The sequence below is a fragment of the Neodiprion lecontei genome, chromosome 5 (genome assembly GCF_021901455.1).
Source record: "Neodiprion lecontei isolate iyNeoLeco1 chromosome 5, iyNeoLeco1.1, whole genome shotgun sequence".
Lineage (NCBI taxonomy): Eukaryota > Metazoa > Arthropoda > Insecta > Hymenoptera > Diprionidae > Neodiprion > Neodiprion lecontei.
The window spans coordinates 31,979,269-31,996,683 of record NC_060264.1 but is presented as its reverse complement, the minus strand read 5'-3'; the positions used below and the strand labels follow the sequence as shown (position 1 = coordinate 31,996,683).

Sequence of the window (17,415 nt, the reverse complement as noted above, 5' to 3'; positions counted from 1 at the left end):
GATACTTATACGTTAGGGTGGTTCATTTTTATACTTTTTATGATGCCGCTAGAAAAATTTTTAACAAGTACTGAAAAAGAAAACATTTTAGTAAAATCGGGAGCAGACACGATGGAAAAAAAATAAACTAGTATTATTATAGCACAGTGCCAATTTCATTCGTTATACGAGTACACTGCAAAGCAAAATATGGTGTGCAGGACTTCTACATAGACTATATAATTTCGTGGCGATTCGTCACTATCTGATATTATGGATCTAACGGCATCTGATGTTCACTTTACTAATTGAGCATAAAAAAATCTTACACAGTGATGCCAACCGTTCATTTTTGCCAATTTTAACACCACCATTTTAACAGTGTATAAGGGTTATCCTTTAAATGATCGCAGATAGACAGACAGAGAGAGAAAACAAACAAGGAGTTTAGCGTCATACCAACCGCTGCAAATCTCACCTCAACCCAAATCAAAATGGCCGACACATCTATGTAGAGTTTACGTTTTACAATCAATTTTACAGGATAAAAGGTACTCACAAGTTTAGAAACAACTGTTGATCTCCAATTACATGAGATTTTACGTTATGCTTCCCTTATAGTTTACATGCAGATAATGTGGTTTACAGCTAATGTATGTACATACATTACTCATCATTAAGAAGTTGCGCTCTTCATTCGCAAGAGAACGATAAGACGACTATCATAACGTGATATGCCAATGCAACTGAAACTGAAAATAATTTTAACTGCAGTTGAATTTTAGAGTCAAATATAATAAGTACATACCTATGTACATACATCACTACATTGTGTAATTGGCCTGGAGGAATAAATTTAAAGTGGTTGAAATTGCGTTTAACACACGTGTCATCGTCGGGCACGGTTAAAATCGATTTCGGTGTTTTCACATTACGTACAACTGATCTTCTTATTACGATGCAAAAACTTTCAATATCGGCGGAACATTAGCAAGAGGTCAATTCTGACCGTGCGTGAAATCGACGACACGTGTTTTGCATACTTGCGTTATATACAACATACAACCCTAACCTTAAACGAGAAAAACACAAAGATTGAGGAGGAATCGTTTACACGACAAAAAAAAATTCAACCGATCGTCATTTTATATGAACGAGTGTGTATTCTGTGCATGTATTCGTCACACACGAGCAAGGACCGGACATAACTTTATTACCCTTCCACGGACGCTGATATGTATATACACGTAATGTATAAAGATAGGTATATCGACAACGATATAAACGAGACAGCACTACGAATCGGCCCGTTGTCAAGACGACGAAGAATCAGCTCCTGCAGGTACCGCAGGTCGATTCAATTCTTCCTGGTGTTCGCCCTCCGCGTTTTCCGCCTCCTTGCGTTCTCCTATGACTTGGACTACCTTCTCCTGGTCCCGATCCCGGTCCCGATCCAAGTCATCAGACGGAGACGTAGACGCCGTAACTGTCCCCGTTCCTTGCAGCACCTTGCGCTGAAAGTGCTGCGCAGACTGGACCCTGGAGTCCAATATCTGAAAAGAAACAGCGGCACTCAGCGTTGCTGCATTATATCTACTTACACGACCCAATCGCTCCGCCCGTCTCTGAAGAACATGGCGGCCAGACTGCGAGATTTTAATCAGAAGCTTCGAGACGGGAGGCGATCATACACGCCTCGACTTGGTGTAATATTGTAACTGGATATAATATACCTCTAAGGCGTTAAACTTCGAAAATGCTTATTACAATTTCGCGACCGCATCGCCGAGGTGACCTCCGCGTGATCGTTGCATGCTGCACGTGTACGGATCATTCACGGGTCACCGAGGCGTGCAATGCGGTAGCGTGAAATTCCACACCTTTCGACGCCTTTCCTCGGCCTCGGCCTGCCGGCGTTCCAGGGCTCCGAGGGTCAGCTTCGGACGGTGGAGCTGCTGCTCTTCCTCGAGGCGTCGCAGCCGCACCGGCGGATGCCGGCGTATTATACTGCCCTCTTTTGACCCTTCTGTATCCCGGATCGGCACTACGAAACTCAGGGGCGAATCTTTCGTCGCCCCCCCTATGACCGCATTCGCTGCATTTGCCCCTGCCGTCGCTACTTCGTCGCCGACGAAGGAGCCGCCGATCTCGCCTCCTGCACCCGGGTCGCCGCTACTGTTTGGTACCACGCGGCGACTGAACCCGCAGCCCATCGCTGGAACAAGGTTTTAATAGCCGTACTAGAAGATTGCGGGTTCATTCGGTCGGTTCGAAAGAAAAATTCTTTGTCAAATGGAATTCCTTAAAATTTATGAAACTCGGATATCGGCTTGATATCATTAAGAGAATGTTTCAGTCAGGCCTTACCGACTGAGTAACATGTCGCTTCTTTCGACTATTATCTGTTTGATATCAAGCGGCGACTGAACCCGCAGCCCGTCGCTGGAACCAGGTTTTTTAATCGCTGTACTCAAGGATTGCGGGTTGATTCAGTCGGTTTGATAGAAAAATTCTTTGTCAAACGAATTTCCTAAAATTTATGAAACTCTGATGTCAGCTTAATCTCATTAAGAGGATTTTTTAGTCTGGCCTTACCGACTGAGTAAAATGTCACCTCTTTCAATTGTCAGGTATCGCGGCCTACGCAGCATTGACGCGAAAATGCCGGAGTTAGTGCAATTCTACTATGAATTCTACATGCATGCAATGACGAATAGAAATGGCCAAAAAAAGGTTAACTTTTACGCAATAACGATGCCGGTCACTTGACCCCGTGCTCAACGCACCTTAAAACTAACCGGCGAGATTTTTTTCTGAGATCTTGGCATCATTTTCAGCAAAGCTGTGAAATATCCTTAAGTGAAAATCGACCGCTTAAATACGGAGATTTCCAGGTTTTCCATGCGACACGATTTCAATTATTTCTCATAGATCGTTTGATGGTATAATAGTTCTGTAGAATCGAACAAATCAGAATAAATAATTATCGTACCTAGAACCTCGCGACAATTACTTATTACAAAGCAAAGTTGTGGACATTCAGGTATCGTCCAGTAACTTTCGAGTGCTCCCAGACTCTGAAAAACTGATAGAGGACGAGCTTTCATGTATTATCGAATAATCATAATCTCAGCGAACTTCCGAACATACTTATGATTATCGTGATTTTAAATATATAGCGCAGTTATATGGTAATATGCATACGCCATAAATGTATACACAATAGTTACGAGGAGTTTGCGTTTATAGGAGGGTATACGCACGTGAGGGTCTGCCCTCGTTTCGATCGATTATTTCTCACCGAGAAACACGCGAGGGTCAGTTTTCAGAAGGCAAAAGGTATGCAACGAATCAATCCAAAGTAAAAATGACGGTGCGCTTGATCAAGAGAAACACACGCCATCGCACGAAGTTGGAAGCAAGCATTCTTAGAAACCTGACTCGTTGGCTAATTTTTACACATCGCATCTCTCGGATACTCAAGTGCTCGTGCAGTTGATGTTTTGCAAATCTGTACATTCTGGAACTTGCTAGTTCTCAAAACCAAATCCAAGATTAAAAGTCGTTGAACAAACTTAGCAGGTCTTCGTCAATAACGTCAGACAAATTACAGACCATGGTAATGGTAATATACCGTATGTATAATGTGACTTTCGAAGTATCATAAATGTTCTTAGCCCTCTGGATGAATGTGTGTCATAAGTTGAAATTAAAGTAGGAAAACATGTCAGGATCAACAAACTTACCCTTACTAATTAGTTCATGGCTGCAATTGTCTTTACTATGTACAATCGATTGATCACTAATCAGGCCGTAGGTATGTATAGAAAATAATCTGACAATCAGCTATGAATAAAACCGACGTCTGTAGCCTGCCCATTGGGGAGTGAATATAATTTTTATTTAAAATATTGAAATTCTCGAATATACATATAGTTTATCATTGCTAGTTTGATTGTTGAAATATATATCGTGGTTACAAAAGTTACCAAAACTTAGTCCCACATTTTTTATCAGCAGCTTTTCGTTTACCCTCAAACTCTCTGTGGATTGAACCTCAATCCGATTTGTACAAAAGAACGTTCCAATCTTTTATTCGAGATCACATCAAAATCACAAAGCAATTTACTTAGGTGTTTGAATTCGAGGTGCAATATCATTATACTAAACAGCTATTTGTACTTAATCAGAATTTAAAAAGTCTAACCGCTAAAAACCTAATATTATTGTTCCTTGAATTATCAAAAATACAACTCACCCGTACACCGCGAGGCACCACTCAGAAAACCGTTTGAAAGTTGACCGTGGATACTGCAGGGTAGCAAACTGGCAAATATCCGCTCTGGGAACCCCCGGGAACATTTACTCAAGGGGTGGGGATTGAGGTTGACGCGCGCGCAGAAATTAACGGCGAAGATATATATAAACGAAAATTACATGACGGACGTCTAATCACGGTATGTGATCATTCAGGACAAATATTGTACATTGGTAATAGTTTAATTATCTTATATTCTTGTCAACTAGTGAAATCAAGCTCGTACCCAACTGAAATTCGTACAAAGTTCGGAGTCTATAAATTATAACGACACATAGTTTTCTATAAAAACTAGGCATTTTGCAACTATCTAGAATCGTCTGATATTCAATAAATCGTAACACTAATATTTTGCAAACTCAACTCCTTCCAAATTATTCTCTAGTTGCAAAATAATGATGTTTGTTGCGATTATCCGTTGGTCTAACGTTACGTATTAACTTCAATCTTATGAATTTGTGCATCTTTTCGCAGGACCAGCGTCACTGTACACACAGGCATCCAATCTGCAACATTAAGTTTACATCGGAATGCTCTCAGCGAAACATAATTATTCACATATGCAAGCCAATTTTTTGGTTCACACAATTGCAGTGAATGATCGTTACTAATATCCCAGGTATTTGCTCAGATTATTTTTTTCCTCCAGTTCGATTTAAGATTGAAAAATTTAAAAACAGACAATATACTATTATATTGACCGTCCGAGTTTCCAACCCTTAATGTGTGTGTGTGTGTGTGTATTTGTTTTCAACTCTTTTTCACCCTTCCCATCACACCGCGTTCCCAAGTTTTACGTACGTATTTATCACTCTTTGTGTCTTGTCGTGCTTGTTTCAGCGAGTGCTCGAAGCTTCGCTGTATATCCAGCCACGTGTACGCATACGTATACAGAAAACTACGATGAGTAGGTCTTTTTTCCAATCAGTTCTCACCTGCTGCTAGAGCTTCTACCTCGTGGGCGGCAACGTTTATTGACCATCCAACCCTTGCCTCGCCTCCGTTCGTCGGCCTGTAAGCGTCGCGTGTCTAGAGTCTCGATTTTATGGTATATATATATATGTTACTTTATTTCCTGAGTGTATACGTGTAATTGTCACGTCCGTGCTCATAGTATACCTTTATAGTACAATGCGTTAATAATAACCTTGTAATAACTTTGGTTAGGAAAATCTTTCGCTCGATGCAATTGTCGACTGTACCCAGTATCTGAACATTCACTTTTCTTTTTTTTTTCACAACATTAATTAAACTTTTCTATACGTTGCGTCATCTCCGTTTCCTTATTTTCATATATAGGTATATAGTTTATAATGTACGCGCATTGTATTTCACGCATAAACAACATTTACACGTGTCAGCGAGATGTTCTCATAATTTAATAATTGATTTCAGCAAATTAGGTTATATAAATGTGTATATAGCCACCGCTTCTTTTGTTCGCGGAATTATAGCAATCGCTTTTGCGAATATTTTTTTTTTTTCTTTTCCTCTTATTCATTTTTCACTCCTCTCCATTGTTTTCCTGTCAGTTATGTACCTATATGTATATATTATTATTATTATTATTATTATACGACACATAAAAGGATACAACAATGACATAACGATAACGCGGTGAAACTACTCCAGTTTCATGTACCGCGATGTATATGGTGTTATAGATACAGGAACACATACACAATAGTACATTATACTGAGGTATTTGAAAAGTTTCCTCGAATTAACCAGGGTCTTTGAACTGTCGCGTCGTCCCGACTTTCGATCTTTGGCTCCGCACGGTTATAGCATCTAGTCGCGTTGTTCAAATTTTCCATTGCCGTTGGATGACTTGTCATTACTTTGCGAGAACCATTATTACCCTATCGATCGGTGATGACAATAATAATAGCTGTATTTATAAGAGTATAGGTATGTATAAAGTATGCATGAAATAAAGATAAATATTACCTAACAATAGCAGTGAGATTAGTAACAATAATAATAACAACACCACGACGACAGCAACAACAACAACTCGTTGCCATGGAAAACCCGCATGCGACGATCACGTGTATTGCAGGCACCTTTGCGTTCGAAAATATACAAGTATAATACTTAGACACGTAATCGAGGCGTGTGTGCACCGTTTATCAATTTTAATACTGTGTTCGGTTTATGAGATTCTATACGTAGATTGTGCTCACATACCTATGCATACTTACAGTTATCCTTCTCACGGAAAATCTGCATATTAAATAAGCAGATGCAAATAAGCGAAGACAGAAGTGAGTAAGCCGAGGGAATCTAAGTGCCCGATTTTTCCGTTTGAAATGATCGAAGTTCATGCGGCGACAAAGTCTACACCACATATTGAGTAAAGAATTCAAATGCTGCTGAAAATTGAGGCAGAACTTATATGATTCTATGAGCATTTTCGACAGAGATTATAGCTTGATGGATATAGCGAAGGTAATAAGTTTCAAACTGCGAAGTGAGTTGGAATTTAGCTGTAAGAAGGTACAGGAGAACCACTCCGTAACCTAGTTGAGAAAGAATTCAGGATCCGAATCCATTCGTTTATTGGGGGTTCGGCCAGATAATGGAATAAGAATAGATCAAGAGAAGTATGGATACTGCCGATGTATGGATCGCAATAATTCTTTGACGGTGAAATTATTAAGCAAAGTGCATTATTTTCCGATTGGCACCAGGACCCTGATTCTGAGTTATTTTTCACTCGTGAAAGCGGCGATAAGTCTCATCTAGACCAATCAGAAGGTAGTTTAAACGGAAAATCTTTTTTTCACAAGTGAAAAATAAGTCAGAATCAGGCCCCAGGGGCCAAGATCTTGGGATTGACGTTGCAGTACGAAACGTTCGCATTTGAATTTCAAATGAATCAATCGATACCTCGCAGCGGATGGTCGACGCAAGGAATTCCCCTATCGTCCGATGAATCGAACTATCTAACCCGTCGCAGCTGCAGACAAAATGGCTGCCCTCTGAGGAATTTCAGTAACGAGGAACTAATTAAGCTGCGTGTTGTATTTTCGTTGCTGATTCTTGTTAACGTGTAAAGTTTTGCCGTTAAAAATGCCAAAGAAATCCAGCAAAGCTCAGTGGAACGGAAGAGATCCCGCTGCGCAAAACGTGCAGGGTAAACACTACTTCGGTAAGTGGAAATGAGAGTTGTCAAAGCTAACAAATCCCTTCGATTCAGTAACAAACGATGCAGCTGCTCAACGACGCAATATTGTGTTTGCACTTTACACCATCGTCGCCTGACCTGCCGCTTAACTATGCGATAGAATAACGCAAACTCTCCGTATTTTGCTCGCCTTCGTTCGCCAAAATCTGAATGACGAACAAAGATAAAAGACGCCAACGCATACAACCACGGTTTGACTGCACGCTACTTATGCCCAAATTGGCGTCTGTGAATAACGCGATTTTTGCCGAACGAATCAAGCGAGGATTCAATTTTCAACTTTCACGAGCATATTCTTCAAGTTCGAGTATCTGAGAGCCAATTATTAGTTGACTCGAATTTTAAAAATCACGAATGTAATGATTTCATGCCAAACAAAACGACTGTCAAGCTTGTCAACAAATGTGAATTGTGCATTCAACTCCAACAGAATGCCCCTAATGTTTTTTTGATACAGGAAACAAATATTAGAATGAAAACTTTCCATTGTTTTTCTATTTTTAATAAAAGCGGAGTCTAAGAACGCAAAACTGCCTCATTATACAAGTTTCTGGAAAATAAAAAACCATAGCGGTAAACATTACAAGATAAATTGTGCAATTGGATTTATACTCGTTATAAAACCAATCTTCCTTTCCTCAATTTTAATTCAAGATTTTCCGAACCGTAATATCACTGGAAATTTCTTTTACCAAATAAATTTATATTTCGTACCACATCCATATCAAAAACTTATTTTAAGCAATCTGCCACATTTATGTTGTAGAATCCACAAACAATTATGGTATTAATACGAAATTGGAAGTAAATTCGCATATTTTGAATATTTCAGTCTTGTCTTATCACCACTGATCATTTGCAATTCACTATAGATCACGACAATCGCACAATCCACCCGAACTCCGGGAGACCTCGAGTGTCATTCAAATCACAAGGAAGACACGGACCGGATCGAGGAAGAAACCTCAAAACTGGGTTAACAAATTACCTGGGCGAAGACATCTCAATGACCGTAGGAGCGAGCAATGGACCTAGGCAAGTCTTGGTCAGGGGCAAAATCGGTAGGCGGGCGTCTTGGGGTAGATTGATTCCGTTTCCGCAGCATGGCCGGAGAGAGGGAAGGCAGGGGTCTCAACACCGCCCTCCAATGTTCGCAGACTCCAACTGGTTCAAAGTTACGGTGAGAACTTTAGTATGTGTGAAATGATTGAAACAGCTTGCAGATCTGAAAATAGAGTGAAATATGATTGTAAAATTTTTTTTTAGATACCATATGGACACAAGTACCAGAAAGACTTTGTAGTGAAGAGCCTGAACAGTTACATATCACCCGATATGTTCGTACCAATAATGGTAAGTTTTGTTTTTGAATATCGAATTTGAGCCAACTTCCATATTTCGTATTCGCATAATTCCCTTTATCCATAGTACAAAGTCTTACCAAATGAAGCCGTGTTCTATGTCGATGACCCGAACACCGCCGACAAATTATACAACTGCGATCGTAAAATAACTACCAATGATGGATTCAAGATACAAGTAAGAGTAAAGCCTGGTTTTCCCCAAGTTGAAATCGATCAGACGCTTAGAGAAAGGATGAAACTTGCCATGGTAAAGAGATACGTGCAGGAAACTAATGCACTAGATCTTTCCAAATTTCATCAAGATCCTGGTGAGTTCTATCAGTTCAACGAATTTCGCTAGTTTCATACTAATTGGTATCATTTCAAATCAGCATCTGTTTTCAATGTTTTTCCAATTTTAGACCTTGTAACAGACTACTTTTGCGCCTTATTCAGGCCACTGATGTTGGCCGCAGTTATAGACATCGTCGCCGAGCACATACCCAACTTAGAAGCATTAAATTTAGATGGTAACAAACTGGCAGTTATCGAGCGACTCAATATTTTAACCAAAAAGTTACCAAAACTCAAAGTTTTATACATCGGTGAGAATCGGGTGAGTTAGCATCAAATTACCCAAATCAAAGGCACTTTTAGAAAACTATCAGATTTTGACGGCCGTATTTTAGATACAGGAAGTCAGTCATCTGGATGTGATAAAGGACCTAAAACTAGAAGAACTGAGGCTCGCTGGTAATCCCGTTTGCGCAAAGTACAAAGATCGTCAAACTGCATATTTCAGGTAAACTGATTCAATTTGCTTTGTCTTGTCCTAATCAAGTCTACAATGTCGTTCTCTCTTGTCAGAGAAGCATTGAAAATGATTATCAGAAGTGCAGCAACGTGTTGTAAAGCAGAAACACAGGTACACCTATTTCTTTTGAGCTCATCAATTTTCCACCGACATTTAGACACAATTGTATACTGCGTAACCTGAAAACAATGTTGGAAAATTGTTGGGATTTTGAATAGATTTGAAAGTTAAAGTGAGTCCAAGAATAGCGTCAAACGTCTTATGTTTGATGAAACATAACGTAAATACCTACTTAGTACCCAATTTCTGTTGCCTTCTTGATTTCCTGTACAATCCAATTTTAATAACTGTAAACGTCTCTCTGTCTCTGATTATGACTAACTCCGAGCTTCCGGGCTTCTGGCTTTTCTTTCTTGGCGATAGTGACGTACGAAAGAGGTTTCCAAGACTTCTGAAACTGGTAAGTGTTATCGCTGCGATTCTACTTTCCACTGAAACTTCGTCAGTTAAGGTTTTCACCGTACTTTTTTGTTCAAAAAGGACGGAATTATACTCCCACCGCCTATTCGATTTGACGTCGCCGACGAGACAGCCAGTTTACCGCCTACTCAAAGAATGTACGTCGTTAATACAGATGCGCAAGCAATTGCTGGCCAATTTCTGCAGCAGTATTTCATGATATTCGACAGTGATAATCGTCAGCCATTGCTAGATGCATATCATGAACAGGCCTCATTTAGTATGACTGTTTCTTATGGAAGTAACGGCAATAAGTAAGTAAAACTGTGCTATAATTCTTATTTTATTGATTTTTTCCCATGGTCTCAAAGAATGAGAATTCATTCATTGTTATATCCGTTCCTAGATTGGATAGTTACCTACGTGAGAATAGAAATCTGTTCCGCCTTAACGACATCGAGAGAAAACGGAAGCTACTAAAGCAAGGCAGACTTCCTGTAGTTTCCTTTATATCAGAAATGCCCAAGACTAAACATGACCTGGACGGCTTTACTATGGATCTATGCTTAGCCACGGTAAGTTAAACCTCAAAAAAAAAATTAATTTATTTTGTAGAATTTTACCAAAGTCTTGTGCATCTCGCATGTATTCTACTGAAATGCTGTGAAAACGCTTGAAACTTGTTTATCTAATTATGTTAAATTTACAGGAAACCATGATGATGATAATCGTTACCGGATTATTCAAGGAGCTGGATGGTAAGAAAAATCCTATCCGCTACTTCAATCGAACTTTTCTCATAGTCCCTGAGGGTGGAGGGTACTGCATTTGCAATGAGCAATTGCATATTAGCCATCCAACCGACGAGCAGGAGAAGAAAGCATTCACTGTGCGACAGAGTCAGCCATCTAGTTCCTCAACACCGGCATCAACATCATCAGGTACATCAGTTGTAACTGGAATTAGTGATGAAGCGAAACAACACATGACGATAGCGCTAAGTGAAAAGACAAAGATGAACTTGGAGTGGAGTTTCAAATGCTTGGCGGAGGTTCAATGGGACTTTAATAACGCTTTGGCAGCGTTTCAGGAATTTTACACACTTGGTCAAATACCGCCGGAAGCTTTTTTACCGAACAAAACGTGAAACTTTGCATTTCTCCCTAGTGCATTTCACCTTACCATTGTTATCAAATTTTCCTCGCTTTTGTCAACGACTCCAGCAGCATTTGACCAGGTAAACATCCGCTGCTACTCCAAGAGCCTTCAACCGAGATCTTACTCTTAGTTGTTTATTCATTTCGTAAAAATGTGCAGTAGCACGTATGTTTTCAAAACTTGTGAGTTTGAAATAGGTCGAACTTTGTTTTGTGAGGCGTTGCGCAACGTATAAATGTGACGGGGAAAATATTTATTTGCAATGCTTGCTCAAAAGTTGAAAGTTAAAGTTATGATTGAATCTAGTTGGTTTCCAAATAGATATTTCTTATTCAAATTCTCGTTAATTTTGCTCGGTTTGTTCACCTTAAGACACGATTATACGTTACGCCGAATTCTTCAAATATTTGTAATAAAACTAACTATATTTTGAAACAAAAAAAAAGAAAACTAAAAAGACAAAGTAAAAAAACTGGAACAAATGAGAATTTCAGTTTTACGCGAAATAGCTATTGGTAGCTACATTGTAAATATCACGCTTTATAGGAGAAATGTGTGTGTATGTATATACATATATATAAGCGAAGAAGTAAAAGAGAAAAAAAATTCTGTTCAGCTTACCATCATCTCGAAAAAATCATATTATCTGTCTAACATGTAGAAATTTACCACAATACTACGTAAATTTTGTTAGCCACACGTGTCTTTTCTCTCAAAAATATTTACGCCTGAAAAATACCGAAGCCTTTTTTCTCCAAGTCATCTGATGGTCAAGGAATGAACGAAAAGCATAAATAAATAGACTTATACTTGCAAATCTGTCGTTTCACTTGGTATACGTTATGAATCTGATCAACAATTTCGTCAAAATTGAGACTACATTAAAAAAAATTTTACGGTAAATATGTATAGTTTCTAATTTGGTTAAAAGACCTTGAAGAACTATGGGTTTCTATGGAATACGAACCAAAAACACAATGGAGTGAGACAGAAACTACAATTTTTCTGGTGTTGGTGGTTCGTTCTCTATTATATCCTACTAAGGTTTTTAACCAGTGTGACTATAGTTTTTCTGCTGTCCTGGAGAAATAATGGCAAAGTATCAGCACACGTCAGTAGCAACAAATTTGGTAACTCATTGAGAACGTATAAATAGATTTCACACTAATTCTGTTCAATTATAAGTATCTGCTTTCACGGATACATATTATTCGTAAAATATGAAAGTATTCACTTATAATACATGGGAAACTCAGTGATACCTTATATCCGGAAAAAAGGGATGCCAGGAATGTATAAATATATGAAAAAGAATTATGGAAATCCGTAGATTAAATCATGGAATTAGATTAATGCGATAATTCGTGTACAGTTGGATTATGATGCATGATAAGCATGAAATAGCTTTCCATTTCTTTGTACAAAAACAAAAATTTGACAATGGTTTGGAAGAAAACAAGAATTCATGACAATAGTCAAGCATAGCGAATAATTAAGATGATTTATTTTCTCTATAACTTCCCGATGATAAAAAACACCGCATGACAATAATGAAAATTCATCGAGAAAGAAAATCACTTTATCATTTCTTTTTTTTACTTTATTTTCTTTTTCTAAAACAATTTACTTTGGATTAAAGAAAATGAAGAGACGATGTCATACGAAACTAATAAAAATCAGTGGCAGTAAAAATTACATTGGATGAAGTTAAAAGTCAACTCAAAGATAAAGATTGCAAATATATATCTCTCTCTCCCTCTCTCTCTCTCTCTCTCTCTCTGGAGATTGGAAACTACCAGGATATGCTTGACACATCTTCGTTTGACTGACTGAAGCTACGACTTAACGGCAGTCAGGCAATTCATCGATAATGTGCGGAGATGCACGTTTCAGCGTTTCGAAATTTCAGTTCCAAACTCCCAAGGACTTGAAAAACGTATGAACGTTATGTCTGAATCATCTCGTACTTCAAGACAGTAACACTACCGAGGAAGAGGGAAGCATTTGCCCAATTTAACGATACCGAGGCCTCAAAATCTCCAATGACAGGCGAAGATAAACTCTAATTAGAAAAATGAATAAATAAAAAATTTACTAAAAGAACCAGAAGAAGAAAACAACACTTGTGTTTAAATGCTTAAATTTTAAAAGAAAGTTGCTAAAAACAAAAAAAAAACAATACTACAAGAGTAGTGCTTATCTACTGAGTTCTGCATCGCCTGCCCTGATAATTAAAAGAAGGAACAAATTCTATGGCAGAGTTTTTTTTTTTTTTTATTATTGTTTCGTATGATTTATTGTTTGTAATCGATGAGACTATCAATAACGCCAAACCCATATCAACCTTGAAGTACAAAGTTGTTGAAATTTTGAATAAAATCAGATATTTCATGCTTATTATGTACACCATGTATTCCGCTTATGAAACAAAAGTAATAAATGTACATTTCTTCAAATTTATAGTAATATCATCAAGTCATCAATGCCTTCTATTCGTAACCTTTTATTCTTTGGCAAGGTGTGGAAAACATTGACCCAAATTTTTTTCAATTTTTCATAAGTCTGCAATAATACGTGAAATACTAATAAGAAAATTAAAACGTTATTATTGTTATTAACGACAAAAAGAAAATAATGATTTTTCTTTATCACTTGTATGTAATCATAGTTATTCTTAAGTCATTATTCATTAAATTATCATTTGCAATGATTATATTATTGACGTATCACCGGATGCATAATGACTACTCGTCATACGCCCAATTATTCACCATATCTCGTGTATTGAAAAAAATGAATATAATTTCAATGAGATATATGTTTAATTTTTCTGCGTACTTTGAACGCACACTGTTTTATGTATTTAGTGTTTATCTGATGATGTGTATACAAATATTATTGTCCATATGTGCAAAGATGGGTCTTCGATATCCTGTACATGTGACGTTACGTAATACTGTTGTATGTTAAGTAAAAAATTCACAAAAAATGGTAATATGCACATGTACAAGCGGGTTATTTAATTGCAATGTTTTCATTAAACTTCTTTCGTTTAGTTTTTCGACTGTCACAATGAACTTCTCTAAATTCAGAAGAAACGATGTACGGGAAGGTTCGGTATTATTTTTTTTTTTTTCTATTTTTTTGTTATGCCATTTTGATCCATAAGTTTTACGGACACAATATTTATTAGTTGGAAAATTTTTACGCCCACTTTAATCGCGTAACATATGTTTTCACGAATCTCTTACCTACTTATCTGTAAGTAAGCAAAACAGTAACATGTAAAGAATATTAGCAGGTATACGAAAATATTGTTTTTTCTGTAATATATTTATTATTTCATTAAGACATAAGGGAAAAAAGTAAATAAAAATATTCAAAACGATGATAGTCAGACATTTTATTATTATTCTTCTACATAGTTTCTCTAGAACTCCGTATTTATATCGAATATGTATAATGTAAAAACTGATGAAGTCTCAATTTAGAGATGTAGTAGGCGTTTGTGATCAGCCAGTGGAAAACTGCGCGAGACACATACATACGAACTTCGTTATGACAATTATAGGTAATGTCTTTACGTAAAGATCTCGACATATTTTATTCGATTACTCGTGGAGATTAAGTTCTTCGTAGCCGTCGTCCTCCTTCAACTTCAACGTCTATAATTTCAATCAAATGCGTGATGAAGAATGCGTAATTAATGACGATTAAATATTTGAAATATTCAGATCAAATACATCGCCGCGGTAGAAATCGATGCACAGAGTATTAGAGAGAAATAAAATGTTGACGAAGATGAGAAAAATCGAAGAGAGTGGTCTTAAGAAAAACTATAATCACTTACCATTTTTTGTACCGAAGCGATCATGGCCTTCTTTGGTCTGTTGAAGAAACCAACCTGAAATATTTTCGATTGCAATTGAAATTATTCAATGAATGTATCATCGTGCAATGAATTAATTATTCATCTTAAGTATCTGGCCGTGCGTGATGATGAAAGTTTTTCGCGCATGACTACAAACGGCCACGGTATGCTCTGAACCACTTACTTTCAACATAACGATGAGCAGAATTAAGGACGACTGATAGAAGGCCAACGCATAACGAAACTGGTAAGACCAAACCCGCCAATGTCTGAGTCTCCGGCGAATTGTCGATTAGGTACCGTGGACGCTTTAGCCTCTACGAAGCTGTTGTGTTGTAATAACAATGGGAAATTTAAAGTTAAAATAATGAACAAGACATTGTACAATAGATGATCACAAAAGATGGCCAACTCACCGCGAACCATTCATCGTGTCCAATAATATCGGTTCAAGGATTAGTGCTCGCGCGTCGGTGCTGAAGCTGATGAAAGAATATCCGTTGGCTGAAAAATGTTGAAGTCTAAAAATAGCACTGATATAAAAGATAAATTCAGTCGCGAAAAAACTGATATCTTTCAATACTCTATACCAATATCTTACTTGTAAGTAACGGCTGTAGGTCAAATATCATATCTAGAATTGAAATTTCTACTTCTCCAGATGTTTTTGACATGTTAAGATCACACATTACTGTGCGGCACGTTACGCCCGCTGTTGAACAATTGACATAAATCGTTCGATGGGTGCCTTGACCGTCAATGCTAGTCTTTCCCTCCAGAAGCGTTCCATTTTTTCTCTCTCCATGGTGTATTTCTTCTTCATCTTTTGCATCGACTTCTGGCTGTTCCACTTTTTCCTCCACGTTCAGCTCAAGAGCTCCGCGAGTCTTCGTCAGCCGCAGAGAATGTAATAGTATAATAGTATAATAGTATAGTATAATAAAAAAATGCGCGATTACAGCGCTTTCAATACGATTAGGACTCGTTTTAAGACAAAGGGATGGGAGCTCCCAACCTGTGTAGAAGACCGTGTGCATGGTGAAAACCGCCAAGACCGAGATCAGAATACACCTTAGCCTCCGTTTTATTTTCGTAATAAATTTTCACCTCGTTCTATGTAGGTGTTTCGATAATTGGCTCAACCGTGTTCGGGTCCCGTAATCAGGGTGATCGCGTTACATATCTCGGTCCCTACGAACCAATTTAAAAATTCGAGGGACGTATACCAATCTAGAGTATAAATACGCATATAACATAGCATGAACAATTTTTACTGTATAGTTGGCGGAGAATCCATGCAGAGCATTGAAGCCTCGTAACAAGTATTCTGAAAATTTGTCACGATATAACTGTGTAAAACCCATTCCAGCGATGATGACTTATATGTCAACTTCCGTGGGTGTCCGATAATGCGGTAGTCTAACCGTAACCGAGGAAAAGTCATAAACGTAACAACAACAAGAATGTGTGGGGAAACATTGCAGCTGTTATTTCCTTTACATGACTAATCACCACACTCTTATGACTAACGGCGGGGCAACAGCACGGAGTTGTTACGGTACAGGATTTGGACAAGGCTTCAACCAGCGTCTAGAAAATTCCACGTATATAATCCGCCAACCCCTCAATGATCCTTAGAAATTGGCATTTAACATGTAAATGGCATTTTTCATTCAACATTTTATTACGTTTTGATTTCAAGCAATTTTCAAAGCGACTGCTTTCCAAAGTGGTTTGCGATTTCAACAAGTGAATACTTCCTTGGTTCTGCCAGTTAGGTAAGAGAAGATAAAATTCAGGACCTCGTGCGAAAATCCAAAAATCCGAAGCTTGACGAGTAATCGATGGTACGCGACGGTATCAAACGCCTTACTAATATCGAATAACACCAGTTTATCAAAATGACGCTAATCAATTTCACAATTGAGATCATCACATACACGAAGCAAGGCCGTTGCGTGCTAAAGAAAGAGAGAGAGGGTAGAGTGCATCAACTAATTTTCTGTTACATATGTTATGCTCCAGATATACGACATCGATTTACACCGCAACCGATGTCATTGGTTCCACAACTCTTGAAATTTGATATTTTCCAAAGATACCTACATTTGCGTGACTGTAGAAATACGTAGCTTATGTTCGGGCGCAACCACACAAAAATGGAATCAAAAAATGAAGTGTAATGACTGACGAAGATAATGCATCTCTTCTACCCTCTTTCCTCCTCGTAATTTGGGAACGATCCATAGGCGGGATAAAATGCAATACAGTGCATAAAACAAT

The 17,415-nt window shown here is 38.0% G+C and overlaps 3 protein-coding genes across 5 annotated transcripts; 1 reads left to right on the top strand and 2 right to left on the bottom strand.

Moving 5' to 3' along the window:
- Window positions 1-133: 133 nt before the first annotated feature.
- Window positions 134-4,369, bottom strand: LOC124294683. Its single transcript, XM_046741135.1, has 3 exons — window positions 4,238-4,369; window positions 1,860-2,194; window positions 134-1,532 (listed from the first exon to the last, which is right to left on the bottom strand). The coding sequence occupies exons 2-3, from the start codon at window positions 2,190-2,192 to the stop codon at window positions 1,293-1,295; spliced, it is 573 nt and encodes a 190-aa protein (XP_046597091.1). The 5' UTR covers window positions 2,193-2,194; window positions 4,238-4,369; the 3' UTR covers window positions 134-1,292.
- Window positions 4,370-7,256: 2,887 nt separating this feature from the next.
- LOC107217628 (nuclear RNA export factor 1) lies at window positions 7,257-14,650 on the top strand. The gene is made up of 10 exons (XM_015655230.2): window positions 7,257-7,451; window positions 8,360-8,667; window positions 8,754-8,840; window positions 8,916-9,159; window positions 9,253-9,446; window positions 9,520-9,632; window positions 10,068-10,104; window positions 10,185-10,417; window positions 10,510-10,678; window positions 10,813-14,650. Exons 1-10 carry the CDS (start codon window positions 7,373-7,375, stop codon window positions 11,248-11,250), a joined length of 1,902 nt encoding a protein of 633 aa, XP_015510716.1. The 5' UTR covers window positions 7,257-7,372; the 3' UTR covers window positions 11,251-14,650.
- Window positions 14,647-17,344, bottom strand: LOC124294682. 3 transcript variants are annotated; one of them, XR_006904613.1, is made up of 6 exons: window positions 17,239-17,344; window positions 15,734-16,019; window positions 15,549-15,636; window positions 15,317-15,457; window positions 15,112-15,165; window positions 14,647-14,926 (listed from the first exon to the last, which is right to left on the bottom strand). XR_006904613.1 is itself a non-coding variant. In XM_046741134.1 (4 exons), the coding sequence occupies exons 1-3, from the start codon at window positions 16,167-16,169 to the stop codon at window positions 15,340-15,342; spliced, it is 642 nt and encodes a 213-aa protein (XP_046597090.1). In that variant the 5' UTR covers window positions 16,170-17,215; the 3' UTR covers window positions 14,937-15,165; window positions 15,317-15,339. The 3 variants fall into 3 exon arrangements, 1 of the variants encoding a protein (XP_046597090.1); XR_006904612.1 differs by lacking the exon at window positions 17,239-17,344 and having other exon boundaries at window positions 15,734-17,215; XM_046741134.1 differs by lacking the exons at window positions 14,647-14,926; window positions 17,239-17,344 and having other exon boundaries at window positions 14,937-15,165; window positions 15,734-17,215.
- Between the last annotated feature and the right edge of the window lie 71 nt (window positions 17,345-17,415).